General features: G+C 37.2%; 1 protein-coding gene across 1 annotated transcript in view; it reads right to left on the bottom strand.

The window, feature by feature from the left end:
- DENND1A (DENN domain containing 1A) overlaps positions 1–15,029 on the bottom strand; it is a 667,138-nt gene that overhangs the window by 192,489 nt on the left and 459,620 nt on the right. Inside the window, exon 13 of the mRNA XM_044664250.1 lies at positions 9,316–9,441. Coding sequence (XP_044520185.1) covers positions 9,316–9,441 — 126 coding nt within the window. The remainder of the gene's footprint in view (positions 1–9,315; positions 9,442–15,029) is intronic.

Genomic DNA, 15,029 nt, shown 5'->3' with positions numbered 1-15,029 from the left:
AATATCGTTAATCAAATTTTAGATTTTTTAAAAAATGGGAAACAGAGGTTTATAGACATAAAGCACCCTACCCAAGGCCATACATCTATTAAATTTCAAAGACTACTCCAAAGATCATTTGTTTGGAGTGAGGATATCTGAATTTCAGATCTAGCTCTTCAACTGATTAGATTGTGTGGCTTTGGGCATATTATTTCACTTCCTTAGTCTCAATTTCCCAATATGTAAAATTGGTTTGCTGTTCACTACTTTTCATACCAGCCTCACGGGATAATTGTAAGGCTCTAATGAGATAATATCTTCCAAGCACTTTTGAAAACACAAAATGATATATAAATATCAGTTATTAGTGTCATTATTGTTACGGTCATTAATGTGAAATTAAAGCTCCCAAATTATAAGTTTTAAGAAAATTATAAAGGATATTTTTCTATTATCATAAGAATTCCTATAAATTGTAAACTCTTTTAGAGTAGAGAAAAAAATTTTTTTGTCTTTGTAACCCTAGGACTGAGATAATGCCTTACACATAGAAGTTACTTAATAAATGTATATTGAATTGAATAAGACAGACAACTCTCAGTATTGGTATTTAGAGGCTACATATAATGGTCTTTTAGACTAGAAAGTTCAGAGGTCATAAATCTCCTTTAGAATCTTGAGCTAAAAAGTAGTGACTTAGCTAACCTAAGTGTAATAATTTACATTTATTAAATTTCATCTTCTTAGACTTGTTTCATTACTCTAGCCTGCTGAGATATTTTCCCCCCACTTCTTTGAATCAACACATTAACTATCTATTGTCATGTTATCATTCACAAATTTGATGAGTATGTTCTCTAGGTTCCCAGACAAGACAGTGATAAAAAATTTTGAACAGGAGAGAATCAAGGAACAAAATCCTAGCCAGTGCTGCTACCCATTCAGGATGTCACTGAGCCATGATTAAATATTCTTTGGGTCTGGTGGCTCAACAAGTTTGTAATTCTCCTAATTTTCTAAACCAGCCATTCTCTACTTTCTCTACAATTATATCATGAGTGCATTTATCAAATAACTGGCTAAAATCCAAATCGGCCCAGGACATTATTCCTAATCTGACGACTACAATGAGTAAGATACAATACAATGAAACTTCGAAAGAGTTGCCTTAGAAACAGACTGACAGATGAACATTTCCTTTCCTTTGGCCCCTCTTTAAAAAATTTGCCCATCACTGCCTTACCTACCAATCTAGTATTCTTTCAAGAACAAAAATTGTCTTGTCTGGCCTGAATTGTTCTCAAAGAACCCATGCAGGTTCACAAGGATCACTACAGATTGTAGTTAACTTTGGCAAAAATATCAAATTACTAAATATAAACTTATTTATATTTATAATACATGAAGGCTATGCATACCAGAGCACTAAAGCATGTGAGGAATCCTAGAGTTTTAGCCTTTAAACATCACAGAAACTTCTCCTAGATCCCAGAAAAGCATGTGAGGGTGTTGTATAATAGGACATTCAATTTTTAAACATGTATTCTGAAATCATTTAACTATGAAGTTATAGCACTTCAATGTCTAGTATGTTCTAGTTTCCATTCTATTCTATCATAGATTATTCTATTCTATAATAGAATTATAGATTCAGAGCCAGAAAGGACATTAGAAGTCATCTAGTCCAATCTACTACTCAAAGCACTTTAATGTGAAATTTTTGAAATTATTTAGTTTCAGCTTACCACCTCTAATAGGAAGCTCATTACCTCTAAAGGCAGCTCATTTAACAATAAGAAAATTCTAATTTTACTTTGACTTCACTATCTGGTTTTCATTTGAGTACTCTATTCTGAAAACTTCCCAGGACAATTTATCTTTGAACTGCCTTTTGATATGCAGGTGACTGTAGTGCTAGGCCAAACGGAGTACAAGATGTGATAGGCCACAACAAACTAGACAGCCTTTAAGAATGTAACTAGCCATAGACTATGTGCTTTATCTCCTTCATCCTACTGAGATACAGAAGAAGTCATACCGAGAATGGTATTCACCAGGGAATGATTTTTTTTTTTTTGCCAAAGCAAATTATTTAAGATCTACTCTAGTGTGGAGGAATTATGATCTGTGTTGTGGAAATAAGAACCTATATCAATGAAACCATAAATAATTGTTGGTATTCTTAAGATATGGTTGATAACCTTAAAACTACCTAAGTTATTGCCAAATTTCAGAGTGATAGAAAACTCTTGGGCCTCTTGGTTGCTTCCTCCTAATTCATGTTCCAAGTCAGGGATGAAGTCCTAATGAGCAGAAGATACAAAGAACAAGTGGTGATCAATGAGGTGTCAGTATTTCTTCTGTACTACCTCTTTTCTTGCAATGCCAATGGATCAGTTTAGCAAAGACAAGACTGTACTGTGAAGTGAGTTTCTCCTAATTGAGACTTTCTAGGCAGCAGTGAGCTGTGGTGACCTTTTCAAATCAATCAATCAATCAATCCCTCAATTAAATCATTAAGTGCTTAGTGGGGCACCAGGGGAGATATATAGGTAGAAATGAAATTGTCCTTACCCTCCAAGGGCTTACATTCATTCACAGCATAGCAAGTTAGACAATATGTGTAAATGCACATGTGTATACATGTATACGTGTCATACATGTGTACACACATTAAATGAATACAAGGAAATTTGCTGAAGAGGTAGTAATAGCTAGAAGACTGAGGAATGGCCTCATATAGAAGGCGTCATTTGAAACTGAAGGAAATGAGAGGTTTAAAGAGACAGAGGTGAGAACAGAGCACATTCAAAGAATGAAGGGACAGTCTGTGCAAAGGAACAGAAATGAGGGATGGTAAATGGAGTGTCATGTGTGAAAACAAGATCAGTTTGATTGGACCAAACACTGCATGAATGGAAGTAATGTATAATAAAGCTAGAAGGGTAGGGAGATGCCAAGTAGCTGAGTAGTTTAGTGACTAGAGTGTAAAGTGTGGGATCAGGAAGATCTGAATTCAATTCTAGCCTGAGATACTTACTGGCTGTGTGACTCTGGGGAAAACACTTAACCTCTGTTTGCTGCAGTTTCTTCAACTGTAAAATGGAAATAACAACAGCACCTACCTCCCAGGGTTGTTGTGAGGACCAAATGAGATAATATAAAGCTCTTAGCACAGTGCTTTGTACAGAGTAGGTGCTATACAAATGCTTATTTTCTCCCCCTCAATCATGAAGGGATTTTAAAATGCAAATAGAGAATTTTTAATATGATCCTAGAAGTAATAGGGAGGAGCTTACTGAGCAAGGGTCAAACTTATGCTTTAGAAAAATCACTTGGGAATTGATCCAACCATTCTGGATGGCAATTTGGAACTCTGCCCAAAGGGCTTTAAAACCCTGCCCTTTGATCCAGCCATACCACTACTGGGTTTATACCCCAAAGAGATAATAAGGAAAAAGACTTGTACAAAAATATTTATAGCCACGCTCTTTGTGGTGGCAAAAAAATTGGAAAATGAGGGGATGCCCTTCAATTGGGGGATGGCTGAACAAATTGTGCTATCTGTTGGTGATGGAATATTGTGCTAAAAGAAATAATGAACTGGAGGAATTCCATATGAACTGGAAAGACCTCCAGGAATTGATGCAGAGTGAAAGGAGCAGAACGAGGAGAATATTGTACACAGAGACAGATACACTGTGGTACAATAGAATGTAATGGACTTCTCTACTAAGCAGCAATGCAAGGATCCAGGACAATTCTGAGGGATTTATGAAAAAGAACGCTATCCACATTCAGAGGAAGAACTGTGGGAGTAAAATGCAAAAGAAAAACAATGGCTTGATCACATGGGTTGATGGGGATGTGATTAGGGATGTAGATTCTAAATGATCACCCAGTGCAAATATCAATAATATGGAAATAGGTCTGGATCAATGACACATGTAAAACCCAGTGGAATTGCTCATTGGATATGGGAGGGGGTTGAGAGGAGAGGAGAGAAAGAACATGAATTATGTAACCAGGAAAAATATTCTAAGTTAATTAATTAAATAAAATTTAAAAAAATCACTTGTGCAGTAGTCATGTGGGACTGTATTGGAGAAGGGAGCAAGTGGGAGCAGGATGGCCAATTAGATGGTTATTTTAATAATCTAGGTAAGAGGGTCTGAAGTAAGGTGGTAATTGTGTCATTAATGAGAAAAGAACAGATAAGAAAGATGTTGTGGAGGCAGAACTGACAAGATTTTTCAACTGATTATGAATATTTGGAGTAAGGAGGAATTATAAGTTTAGAAGAGGACTCTGAGGTTGGGAACCAAGGTGACTGGAAGGAATACAGCATCCAAAACAAAAATATGGAAGTTGAGAAGAGAAGTAGGCTACTGGGGAGTGATTGGGGAATTTACTTTGGACATGCTGAGTTTGAGATAACTATGGGTGATCAAAGTAAAATTGTCTAATAAGTAGTTGATGTAGGACCAATGCTCAGAAGAGAGGCTGGGGCTATATTATCTAAATCTTTAAATCATTTCATAGAGACAATAATTAAATTCCTGAGACCTGAGGAAGTCACCCAGAAAGTATGTAAATACAGGGCTCAGAATAGGACCAAGTTGTATATCTACAATCAGGGAGTAAAATATGGCTGAAGAACCAAAAAAGGACACTGAGAAATGCCTATAAAGGCAGGAACAATGAGGATGGAAAAAAGCTTATAAGATTTAGTAATTAAACAATCATTCTAACCTGAAAAAAAGTGATTTCAACTTGAGTTTTCTTTCAAGCCAAACTGCAAAGGACTGTGAAGCAAGTGAGAGAAGTGAGTGAATGAGATATTGCATTATAAAGTGAATCTTCCATTACTGATGTAGTCAGGCAGAAACCAGATAATCTTTTCTGAGGGATTTTATGCAAGAGATTTATGCTTCATATAGGGATTGGACTAGATGACACTTAAAGTTCCATCTTGCTCTAACATTTTTTGCTTTTTGTCATTGTCATTTTGTGTTGTGTTCTTAATTTCCTTCTAGTTCCAACATCCAACATTCAGTTCCAACAAAACAATCTCTGTTTTAAAAACCTTTCTAGGTCTAACTTTCTGTGTTCTAAGGTTATTTTCATATCTATCTATCTATCTTCATCATCATCATCATCATCATCATCATCATCATCATCATCATCATCATCATCATCACAGCATTATAAGGAATTTGAAAGTTTGCAAAATGACTTAAAGATATTTTTTCATTTGATCCTCACAATGATCCTGTTGGGTGAGGGCTATTAGCAACTCATTTTACAGATGAGTAAACTGAGGATGAGAGTTCTGAAGAGATTTTCCTGAAGTTCTACACCTTGTAAGTAGAAGGCAGGATTCAAACTCAGGATTTTCTGATCCAAAGTCCAGTGCTCCATCCACTGTCACCAATATTCCCTTATAATTTAATATTGAATGGTCTTATGATTAAGATGAGAGTATTTATGCTATGATTTTTGCTTCAAAAAGACAGATCAGTTTTATTTAGGAGATCTCATGGTATATATATGAAGCACGGTATAATAGAAAAATCACTAGACAGAATAAAAAGTTCTGAGTTTGAGTTCAGTCTCACAAACTATATGGGCAAATAATTTCCTCTTTGTTAATCCTTAGTTTCTGAATCTGTAAAATGGAGATACTAAAATTTACAACTGACTAATTTACTAGATTGTTATGAAAATTGCTTCTTTAGAAATAGTCTTATAGATACAGTCTTATAGAAGTATAATCTATAATTATTAAATCAAAGGGTAAAGTTAGAAAGTCTCTCAACTCATTTATTCTCTCTAGGAAGAGAATTTGGGAAATTCTAGGAATATTCAAGAAACTTATCGGCACAACACTTTCTACTCCCAAAAGTTTGGATCTCTCACCTACAGCTCTTTCTTCAAAACTAAAGGCGACATGATTTGCAGATGAACATTAAATTATTTGTCTCTTCCTGCCCCTTCTAGCCATTAAAAAAACAAAAGAAAACAAAAACCCAGTCCTAACTAGTTAATCTCTTACTCCCATCAGAGCTGCACACACGCTGCTACTCCAAGGGTTGCCTGGCAACAGGCAGGAGGCGTGTCAGAGAGCAAGAAAGGCCCAAATAAATGAACGGAAGTCTGGGCAACTGCTTGACATGGATAAAGGAGGTGTTTTTTTTTTTCCCCTCTCCCCAACATTAGGCTGCCAGGAGGGTTTTAGATTTATCATTTGTATGGAGAAGAAAGAGATTGGCTCTACTTATATTTTCCCAGGTTTCACACCTGATGTTCCTCTGAGTAACCCATAAATAGACAATGCACACTCATTATTTGGAAATGCCCTCCTCCCCTCTACCAGACTGAAGAAACACACAGAAGTCTTTGGGTAGGAAGGCATTTGTTTGTTTTGGACAATATGCATTCGTATAATGTTTACATATTGTAAATACATAGAACTTATTGACTGTTAGAGGAGAAGAGATCTGGTAACAAATAGACATAATACAGAATATTAGAGCAAGAAGGAACTTTAGAACATGCCACAAGGTGGGAGAGTTGGTAGGCACATTGGAACACTGAATGTCAGAGTTTGAAGTTACTTTAGAACAACAAAAATAAGGCCTTGGGTCTTTAAGTTCCTTGTTTATGAATGGAGGGCACTGGACTAATTGCATATTAAAGGCTAACATCAAAAATACCCTTGTCTTTAAATGATTCCTAGCTATAAAACCATCAAGACACTGACCTGGATATGTGATTGCAAATGCCTAAGAGGTAAAGCAAGGATAGATGGAGAGTGAATTAAAACTTGATGTGGAAGTCTGATGGCAACCAATGAACTTCCAGATCTGGATCCCTGGATTTCCTATTTGCCTTCAGTAGGGTTGTCTTAAGTTGTTGTTGTTGTTGTTGTTTTTTTTAAAACCCTTACCTTCCATCTTGGAATCAATACTGTGTATTGGCTCCAAGGCAGAAGAGTGGTAAGGGTAGGCAATGGGGGTCAGGCGACTTGCCCAAGGTCACACAGCTGGGAAGTGTCTGAGAGCAGATTTGAACCTATCTCTAGGCCTGGCTCTCAATCCACTGAGTCACTCAGCTGCCCCCAGTCTTAAGTTTTTAAATGCTGTATTGCTGTGATGATGAGATTCCATGAAAATACTTCTATTTGTTAATTGTGAGTCCAGATGTACCAGGATAAGGACTTCATCCCAAAGGATGACAAATAATGTGGCTGGCCACTAGAATGTTTCCTCAATCTTCTGTCTGACTAGTGGCTGTCTATCTCCTAATGACTAGGTAGAACAATAAGTAATAGAGCTTCATGTTTTCTCTTTCATTTAGATCCACATAAATGGTTTCACTTAATGAAAAATAAGAAGTTCCCTTGGTCAGCTCTGATTAGCATGTGATTCTTCCATGTCAGTTTTTAGCACTGCTATCCTGAATTGGTCTCTTACAACATGCTACTTAACTTTCCAACATTGTCTCACTTTATTCAACTTCATAGACACTAGCCTCCTTCCCAACTTTTGACAACACAGTTTCCCCAATTCACTTTGTCTTTTCCCATCTTCGGACTTTTACTCATACCATCTCCTACATCTGAAATCCTCCATTTCCCATTCCTTGATATTAAAATCCTACCCATCCTTTAAGGCCCAGACTCAAAATTACATGCTCCGAGAAGGCTTTCCTGGTGATCTCAATATTTTCTTGCATTGTAGCGATTTGTGTAAAGGTCTGCATGGAGCTGCCTCGAGCAAGATAATTTTGCAGTTCATTCATTATAATACAACCCTGCTGTAAAGACATTACTAATATAATGTCATTACGTCAAATGCCTGTTTACATTGCCTCCTGAATAAATATCAACTTTTTCTTCAGGCGATTTAATGCCCTCCAAAATATTATCATGACCTTTCTAGCATCATCCTATATCACTTTCCTCATATTTTTTACCTTACTGCCACGCTGGATTACTCTCTAATCCTGCTCTCATCTTGCCTTTGCTCTTACTATTCCTCATGTTTGAAATCAGCACTTCCCTCTCCTCTTTATTCCCTCCCCAAACCTCATCAATTGATATGTTTTTGTTTCTAATAAGGCCTACCTCAGTTGCCACATTTTCCACAAAGCCTTCTAGCCCTTCAATGAAAGTAATCTCTGTCCTCAGATTTCCCAAAGCACTTGGACCAGAATTCTTTAGCAATTCTCTCCTTCCTCTTTGTGTCTTGGTTCTGGATATTTTTGTATTTTCCACCTAATTAGAATTCAAGCACTTTGAGAATAGGGTTGATGTTCCAGCTTTTTAATTCTAGCACCAACCTCAGGTTTTGTACATTACTGATGGTAGTTGAATTCATTTATAAAAATTCCTCCTGAGGAACTAACTGTCCTCTAGAATGCTGTTTCCTAAAAGTTAAGGAAGTAAGATGGGCTATGGTTGTTTCATATTTTTCTCCCCAAACTAGGTCATATTTTCTTCCATGGGACAATCTGGCTTAGTATATAGAGTTTGTGGTTTTATCTATCTACATATCTTTCTTAATTCCTAACACAGTGTTCTATACAAATAAGGAAGGAGCTTAGTAAATAAACACTAGTTTAATCAAAATCATATAAGAAACAACCAATTTATACTTGTGCACTTGAACAGGCAATGGAATGGTTAATAAGTCAGGCATAGAACTGAATAGGGGAAAGAGGCCAGTCTGAATTGTATATAGGAAAATGCAAGATTCAAACTTAGGTCTTCCTGAGTCCAAGTCTGGCACTCTACTCATTGTGTCACCTGGCTGCCCTTTTTAAACAATAGCCTTCTCCTATTGATGTTATGTGGCTATAAATACTGGAACATTATAGTCTTGGAAGAACTGACATTACACATAATAAAAGGTAAATAAAAAGATGACCACTGACTATTTGCAGTGAGAAATGTAGTAAAAGATCTAGTCATACATGGGGAAAAAAGACACAGTGGAACTATACTGGATCTTAAAAGATCTAAAAGAATAAGAGGAAGTTCTTCAATGGATTGGAGATATCTAAAATGACAGACTTACAAAAAACGTGGAGAAAAAAGTATGGTGAGTTGACTGCACAAGAGGAAGGAATAGCCACACCAGAGAAACCATACTTCTATCAAAGAAACAAAATATGTGACAGAAAGCCCTGACTCGGAAAATGGCATACTTATATTCTATCTTTATTCAAGGGTCAGGGGGATTTGGGGAATTTCTCATGGCCCCTATCATAAGTGTGTCTTTTAATCATGACTGGAAGTCAGGATATAGACTACATTAAGAGGCTACTTACAGGTTCAATCTTCAATGCATTCCTGTAACTCCCAAAAAAAGCAGCCTGTGCCTTTAGAAAGGCCCTGGCGACACCATCCCCAGTGGTGGTAGAAACCTTCTTTAGCCTGTTCTTCAATGAAGAAACCTGTCAGCAGAGAGAAGGGAGGCGTAAGTCAACTGGTTAAAGTTCTGATAAAAAATCCTGGGTGTTTGTGGACTTAGTGATATTCTAAAAGATCAAAGGTACTGCCATGAGTGAGGTGGATTCTACATATTTCATAGGCTTGTATAATGTCAGAGCACAAAGGGACCTTAGCACATAGAATACTGGAGCTAGAAGAAACTGAAGTTAGTCAACGTGCAATTATTAAGTGCTTGTTTGTCAGACATTGTGCTAAAAGCTGGGGATGCAAAGAAAGACGAAAATAGTCTTTGCCCTTAATTCTTACTGGGCCATCTTATCCAACCACTTTATTAAATAGTTGAAGAAAACAAGGTCCAGAGAACTTCAATGAGTTAAGGCCACATGTGTATTAAGTTGCATACCTTAAATACTTCTGCAAAGACGATTATCCTCTTAGGAGAGCCACAATGAAGTGAGATTTGAGGTCGCTATCTATTGGTTCCTTCCATGTTGCCTTCAAAAGGCTCTCCAATTTTAAAAAATAAAAACACTGAATTTTCCTTAAAACTGCCAAACCCACTAAACTCTACCATCCTGTCTTATATCTCTTTTGTTCAGCTAAACTAGAAAAAAGCTAACTATACTCAACACCTCCACTTCCCTCCTCTTAACTCTTCAACCCTTTTCAATCTGGCCTCCGATTTCATCACTGAATTGAAACAACTCTCTCTCTCAAGTCACCAATGTTCTCTTAACTGTCAAATATTTTGCTCTTTTCTCAGGACTTATCCTATTTGATCTCCCTATTGCATCTGACGCTGTTGACTGCAGATTTGAGGAGTGTGTGAGGAGAGGATACTTCTTTCTGCTCTCTTTTTCTCTCTGGGTTTTTTGTGACATGACACTCCTATCTTCCAGTTCTTCTAGAAGGCGTCTAATAAATTTTTGTTGACTTATTAATGGACCTAATACATAGAGAAATCCTGCCATAGCTCCACTTGTTTCATCTAAGGTAATAATAAAGACCCTATTTCTGTAATGCTCTATAGTTTTTAAGTACTCTCCTCACTTTTCTTAGAAGGTTAAGTAGCACAAAAATATTAGTCCCATTTTACAAATAAGGAAACTGAGGCTCAGAGTGGCTTTTCAAGGTCACATGAGTATTAGCCATTAGAACTTGAAATTAAGTTTTCTAGTTCTAGAACAAATTGCTTTTCATTCCATCATATGAGCTTACCATGAATGGGTTATTATTCCTTTATGACTTTGGGGTGATAGAAATATGTCTATATTCTATACTTGATGTTAAGTATACACATAGTTCTGAATAGCAAGATTCTGTTTCCTATTTTAGGTTGATGGAAGGTGAGGGTAAAGGCAAGACAGGATAATGGAAAAAAACCCTTAATGTTTGTGTGATATAAGTCTTCTATCACAGCATGAGCAATATGGAAATATGTATTGAATGAAAACACCGGTAAATCCTATATCAAATTATTTACAACCTTAGAGAGGAGAAAAGGGAGGAAGAAAATTTGAATTCTAAAATGTCAGAAAAGAATTGTTAAAATTATTTCTACATGTAACTGAAAAAATAAGTAAGTAATAAATTAAAATAGCAACAAAAAGAGCCTGAGACATAGAGAAAAGGGGCGAGGAATCAAATCACAACAATGCTATTTAATACCTATGTGATCTTAGGCAATTCACTTCACCTCTTTGATCTTCATTTTCCTTATCTACAAGTTAATGGGGTTGGAATAAATGGCAGCAAAGTCACTGGAAAGAATACTAGATTTAGATTCAAACATCTTGACCCTCAGTTTTCTTATCTGTGAAATGAACAAGTGAAACTAAATGATCTTTAAAGTAACAGCCATCTTTGGCTACATGCTAAAATTTCTTCTACTTTTAAATTTAGGATATCATGTAATGCTACATGGATAGAGATCATGTCTCAACCAAGACTAGTAAATACTGACTAGAATGAACATGTCTTGTCAAACCTGCCAGTATGATCAACCTAGACAAACAGAAGTTTATATGAGTCAAGAAGACAGGAAGAGTCCTAGGTGTAAGATGTGGTTTGAGTGGAGGGATCTCTTGCTATCTTGTAGTACTTCTAGAGTGGCAACCACATCAGGTGATTATATTGGTAGAATGAACTGATGATGGACTTGAAATAGACAAGACATCCAGATTTGAAAAGAAAAATACACTTTTATAGAATGTTTTTTTTTTTTTTCAAAACTGCCCTATGAGGCCAGTAATTCAAGTATCATTAGAAGCTCAAAAAATTAAAGTGAATAGCACATAACTATGAAAGGAAGAACTTGATCTCGGGTCTTTCTTCTAACTCCAAGGCCTTTTTGTTTTTGTTATTGTTGTTGTTGTTTTTGCTCCATGGTATTGTGTTCTTTGCCTCTCTTTATAGTCAGGTAAGGAAAAAAACCAGAGGTTTTGGAAAGAGCTGTACATTGATTTTTCTATTGCTTAGAGATTTAACTCCCCTAACAATAGAACCATTTTGAAATCTGCTTTTCTAGCAATTGATGAGTTAGTGTAGGGATTTCTTCATAGAGTGTATTGCCTTATTTCAGACTTGGAGTCAGCAATGAACCCATAAATATACAAATACTGATTTACCTAGACAAATGAGAATTAATCATCACTCCACGCAAAGTATGTTGGATCACTGATTTGGAGGTGGAAGGGATCTTAGAACACCATCTAGTTGTACTTCCTGATTTTATTTGTGTTTTTTGTAATTTACTTCTCATTTTGAACTTAAACTCTTAATTTCCTACCAAAATGAAAAATTATCAAGAAATCTAATGAGAAACTATAATAAATGACTTCTTCAATTCTAGAACTACAGAAAGAATAAGCCAAAAGTCAGAGGGCAGTAGGAAATAGGGGCTAAGCTATCAGTAAAACCAAAACCAATGCAGAAGAGCCTCCCAGTATGTTCAGAATCAGTCAGGGAAGGTAGCCTTCAAGGCTTTTTGCCTGGAGACAGCTGAAGCAGAAGACTTTCTTGAGAAAGCCAAAAGGTAGTCAAAAGATGATTGGTGCATTCTTTCTGTCTTTACTGTCTTGTTCTAGTAGATCTGGGAAGTTTTCATTTGTAATTGCTTGAAATTTAGTCTGGGCATTTAAAAAATCATGATTTTCTGGAATTTCAATAATTCTTAAATTATTTCTCCTTGACTTGTTTTCCAGGCCAGTTGGTTTTGATGGATACCTTACACTTTCTTCTTCTTCAGCCCCACCCTCATTTTTGCTTTTATTCTAATTATTTCTGCTTGGTCTGTTCTAGTTTTCAGAAAGTCCATTTTTTGAGTACAGTTTGCCAGTTTCTCTTCTAAGCTACTTATTCTCTTTCCTATTCTTTCCTCTAAAACTTTTTATTTCATTTTGTTTCCCTTTTATTTTTTTCTTCTAGGGATTCATATAATCCTTGTGAAAAATCTATTTCCCTCCCACCCCCTTTGATTCTCTGCTTAAAGTTGTTACAGTCATCTGATTCTCTTTGGGATCTCTAGTTTTGCAATAATTTTTTTTATATTTGTGGATATGTTCTTTGATTTTCTCATCTCTGTAGCTTTAATTCTTAAGCTGAGGCCTGGTGACAAGGCCAGATTCTGCCCCTCTGCTATGCTTCAGAGTAGAGTGTTTGGCCTCCATCTCACCCTAGGTCTTCTATGTTCTTCCTCTGACTTCTATGTTTCAGGGTTAGATCTCTCTAAATCTTTCAAGTTTGGTGCTGGATCTTCAGGGTTATCTTGGTGACTCTGGATCGATTATCAGGAACCTCATGAACTCAAGGCCTGAACTTTGCAGGTCTGAGCACTGCGGTATGTGCTGATCAAAGCCTGCTGCATTCACTGGGGCTTCTAAGATTCCTATCCTAGGGATTTCTGACCAACCTTTTGCTTTTTGAGGCAAGTCCTCTGCTCCAGCTACCTCTGAACAAAAGGCCTTGAAGGATACCAGATCCAGCTGTTTCTGATCATGATTGAAGGCTTTACTGGTAGCCTTAGCTTCTATTTCCTATTGCCGTTGGGCTTTTGGCTGATTCTGTAGTTCTAGAATTAAAGAAATCACTCATGGTTTCTCATAAATTTACTCTTCTTTCTTCTTTCCTTCCATTTCCTTTTTTTCCCCCTTTATCTTTCATCTTAGAATCCTAAGACAAAAAAGTGGTAAGAGCTAGGCTATGGGAGTTAAATGGCTTGCCCAGGATCACAAAGCTAGTAAGTGTCTGAGGCCAGATTGGAATCTAGCACCTCCTGTCTCTGGGTTTGGCTCTTGATCCACTGAGCCCCGTAGCTGCCTCCTCTTGACTATTTTCCATTCAGGTGGAAAACTAAGGGGGTTTTTTTGGGAGGAGGAGTATGCACGTGGTGGACTGCCTTTGTTTAGGTAGCTGTCTTCACCAGAAGTCTTAATTTCCTTGTTTTATATATGAGGAAATTGAGGTTTAGAGAGGCAAATTTTGCATGACCACTCAGTTATGAAGGTTCAGAGTGTAAAAGATGGGGCACCAGGAATGTTAAAATATAACCTAAATGGTTTGTGGGTACACACACTGGGTTGAAGGAGAGACAGGACCAACCAGGATAGGGAGACCAGGGTTCACTGCCAAGTTGCTGTTAACTGTTAGAACGGCAGTTAAGCTAACAGTCTCCCAGCTCACTACTAGGCCAGAGTCTATGGAACCAGCAGGCAAGGTAAAAGTTTATATTGTTTAATTATGATTAACTAAATAAAGGTGGGATAGGGGATTCTGCACTTAAAAACCTAAAGGGCAAATCACAGGGGCAAGGGTAGGACTTGTCTAATTCTAATTGACCTAGGCCAGGCAGGGCTCAAAGGAGCAGTTCAGGAGTCACTGGGAAGGCTGCTTCAAACCTGGTTCCAGCCAGGTTTGACCAGCACAGTTAAAGGGCCTGAGGGTGGCTTTGAGGGTTCTCACCAATCCAAAAGATGATCACAGGATGCCAAAAGCCAAGGTGGTCCAAGGTACCCAAGTAGAGAGAGTGTGCTTGAGATGTTGTCCACCAGATCCCAAACCCCTCCTCCACTTGTTGCAGCTCTGCAGGTCTTGTCCACTTGCTGAAAGCCACCACCACTCAGGATCCCAGGGAATCAGGATGCAGGTCTGAGATCTCCAAGGGCTAGCAACAGTTTGTGCCAACCACTAATGAAGTCTCTCTCAGAGAGCACCAACCTACTTCCTGCTCCTTCATTCCATCTTGGAATCCTCCAGCCCTTCCTGCTAAGTCCAACACTATTACTAACTAATATTCCTCACAACAAGAGGTAGAAAGTGAACCCAAGACTTCCTGACTTTAGGTAGAGTACTTATCCATTCTTTAAGTACTTCCTGGGTACTTTAAGTAGAGTACTCTATCCACCACACCATGTTGCCTCTTAGAATAGATATTAGAGATACAAAGAAAGGTCAAGTATACAAATAACTATGATATATGGGAAAATGGAATTTGTGTCAAAGAAAAATGCAATCAAAACGCTATGAAAAATATGAGGAAAGAAATATTATTTTGACTTGAAGGTGGGGGAGGCATTATAGAAGTTGATACCTG

This window comes from Gracilinanus agilis, chromosome 2 (genome assembly GCF_016433145.1).
Source record: "Gracilinanus agilis isolate LMUSP501 chromosome 2, AgileGrace, whole genome shotgun sequence".
Classification (NCBI taxonomy): domain Eukaryota; kingdom Metazoa; phylum Chordata; class Mammalia; order Didelphimorphia; family Didelphidae; genus Gracilinanus; species Gracilinanus agilis.
The sequence above is the reverse complement of the archived record's forward strand: the minus strand, read 5'-3'. Positions and strand labels throughout refer to the sequence as shown.